Source organism: Aplysia californica, unplaced genomic scaffold (genome assembly GCF_000002075.1).
Source record: "Aplysia californica isolate F4 #8 unplaced genomic scaffold, AplCal3.0 scaffold00003, whole genome shotgun sequence".
NCBI lineage: Eukaryota > Metazoa > Mollusca > Gastropoda > Aplysiida > Aplysiidae > Aplysia > Aplysia californica.
In genome coordinates this window covers 2,801,738-2,802,929 of record NW_004797273.1, presented here as the reverse complement: position 1 = coordinate 2,802,929, position 1,192 = coordinate 2,801,738, and the positions used below count along the sequence as shown (strand labels likewise).

General features: G+C 38.8%; 1 protein-coding gene across 1 annotated transcript in view; it reads right to left on the bottom strand.

Annotated features, from left to right (window-relative positions):
* LOC101854539 (two pore calcium channel protein 1) overlaps positions 1–1,192 on the bottom strand; it is a 66,565-nt gene that overhangs the window by 45,647 nt on the left and 19,726 nt on the right. Inside the window, exon 2 of the mRNA XM_005089163.3 lies at positions 394–545. Within this exon, the coding sequence (XP_005089220.2) occupies positions 394–504 (111 nt within the window). The 5' untranslated portion in view covers positions 505–545. The remainder of the gene's footprint in view (positions 1–393; positions 546–1,192) is intronic.

Genomic DNA, 1,192 nt, shown 5'->3' with positions numbered 1-1,192 from the left:
AGGAATACGAACACTTTTATACACTTTTGGATTCTGTTCGCGTCGTGTCCGTCGTTGTAGAGTCTTTTTTCCCATTTAAATTGCAGTTTACGTGGGGGGGGCGGAGACAGGCAGACAGACAGATGACAGACAGACATACAGACAGACAGACAGACAGACAGAGACAGATATACAGAAAGACAGGCAGACACACAGATAGACCGACACACAGACAGACACACAGAGACACAGTCAGAGAGAGAGACAGACAGACAGACAGAGAGACACACATATGCACGCACACACACACTTACATAGTACAGACACACACACATACACATAGTACAGACACACACACACACACACACACACACACACAATACACACACAGAGAACGAAGAAGACAGAGCAGACCTCCAGATATATAGCCGCCTCCTGGTAGTTAAGCGTCCACTGCTTGCGTCGGTTGTGCTCGCTGAGCTGTCGGTCATAGCAGGAGCGGGGGTCAGGGATGTCGTTCCCCATGTTGCCCACCTCGTTGGCCACATCGCTGCCGTCAGGGTCATCTGAGGACACCGCAAATTTGCATTGGTTTATTTGTTTATTTATTGGTGTATTTATATTTATTTGTTTGTTTATTTATTTATTTATTCAGGAATTTATTTATTTATTTTTGTATCAGTTTATTTATGTATGCGTGTATTTATTTATGTATTTATTTATTCAGTCATTCATTCACTTATACTTTCTTTATTTTATTTATGTACTAATGTATTTGTGTATTTATGTATTTATTTATTTACGTATCGGTTTGTTTAATTTATTTATTTATTTATTTTCAAGTAAGTAAGAATTTTATGACACTTGCAACACACTTACGTCATATAAATGCCGAAGATTAGACGTGTTACAATGAAGTAACAAACACGAAAAAAGAAGGCGGGGAGATAAGGGACGACAGATTATGTTTAATAGGGAAGAAATAAGGAGCAAACAAGACCAGAGCACCCGCCAACTACCCATAAAAAACTATTAACGATTGTAAACCATTGTAGATGGTTGTTAATATTTAGAAAGTTCAATATAAATGTATGGGTTTAACGCCCCTAGGAACACTGGTGTATTTTTCCCACTGCACGCATATATATAACTTAACAGTGAGCCGACATTTTCTCTGATGGAAAGCACAAGATGAGGATGTCTAACACATTAA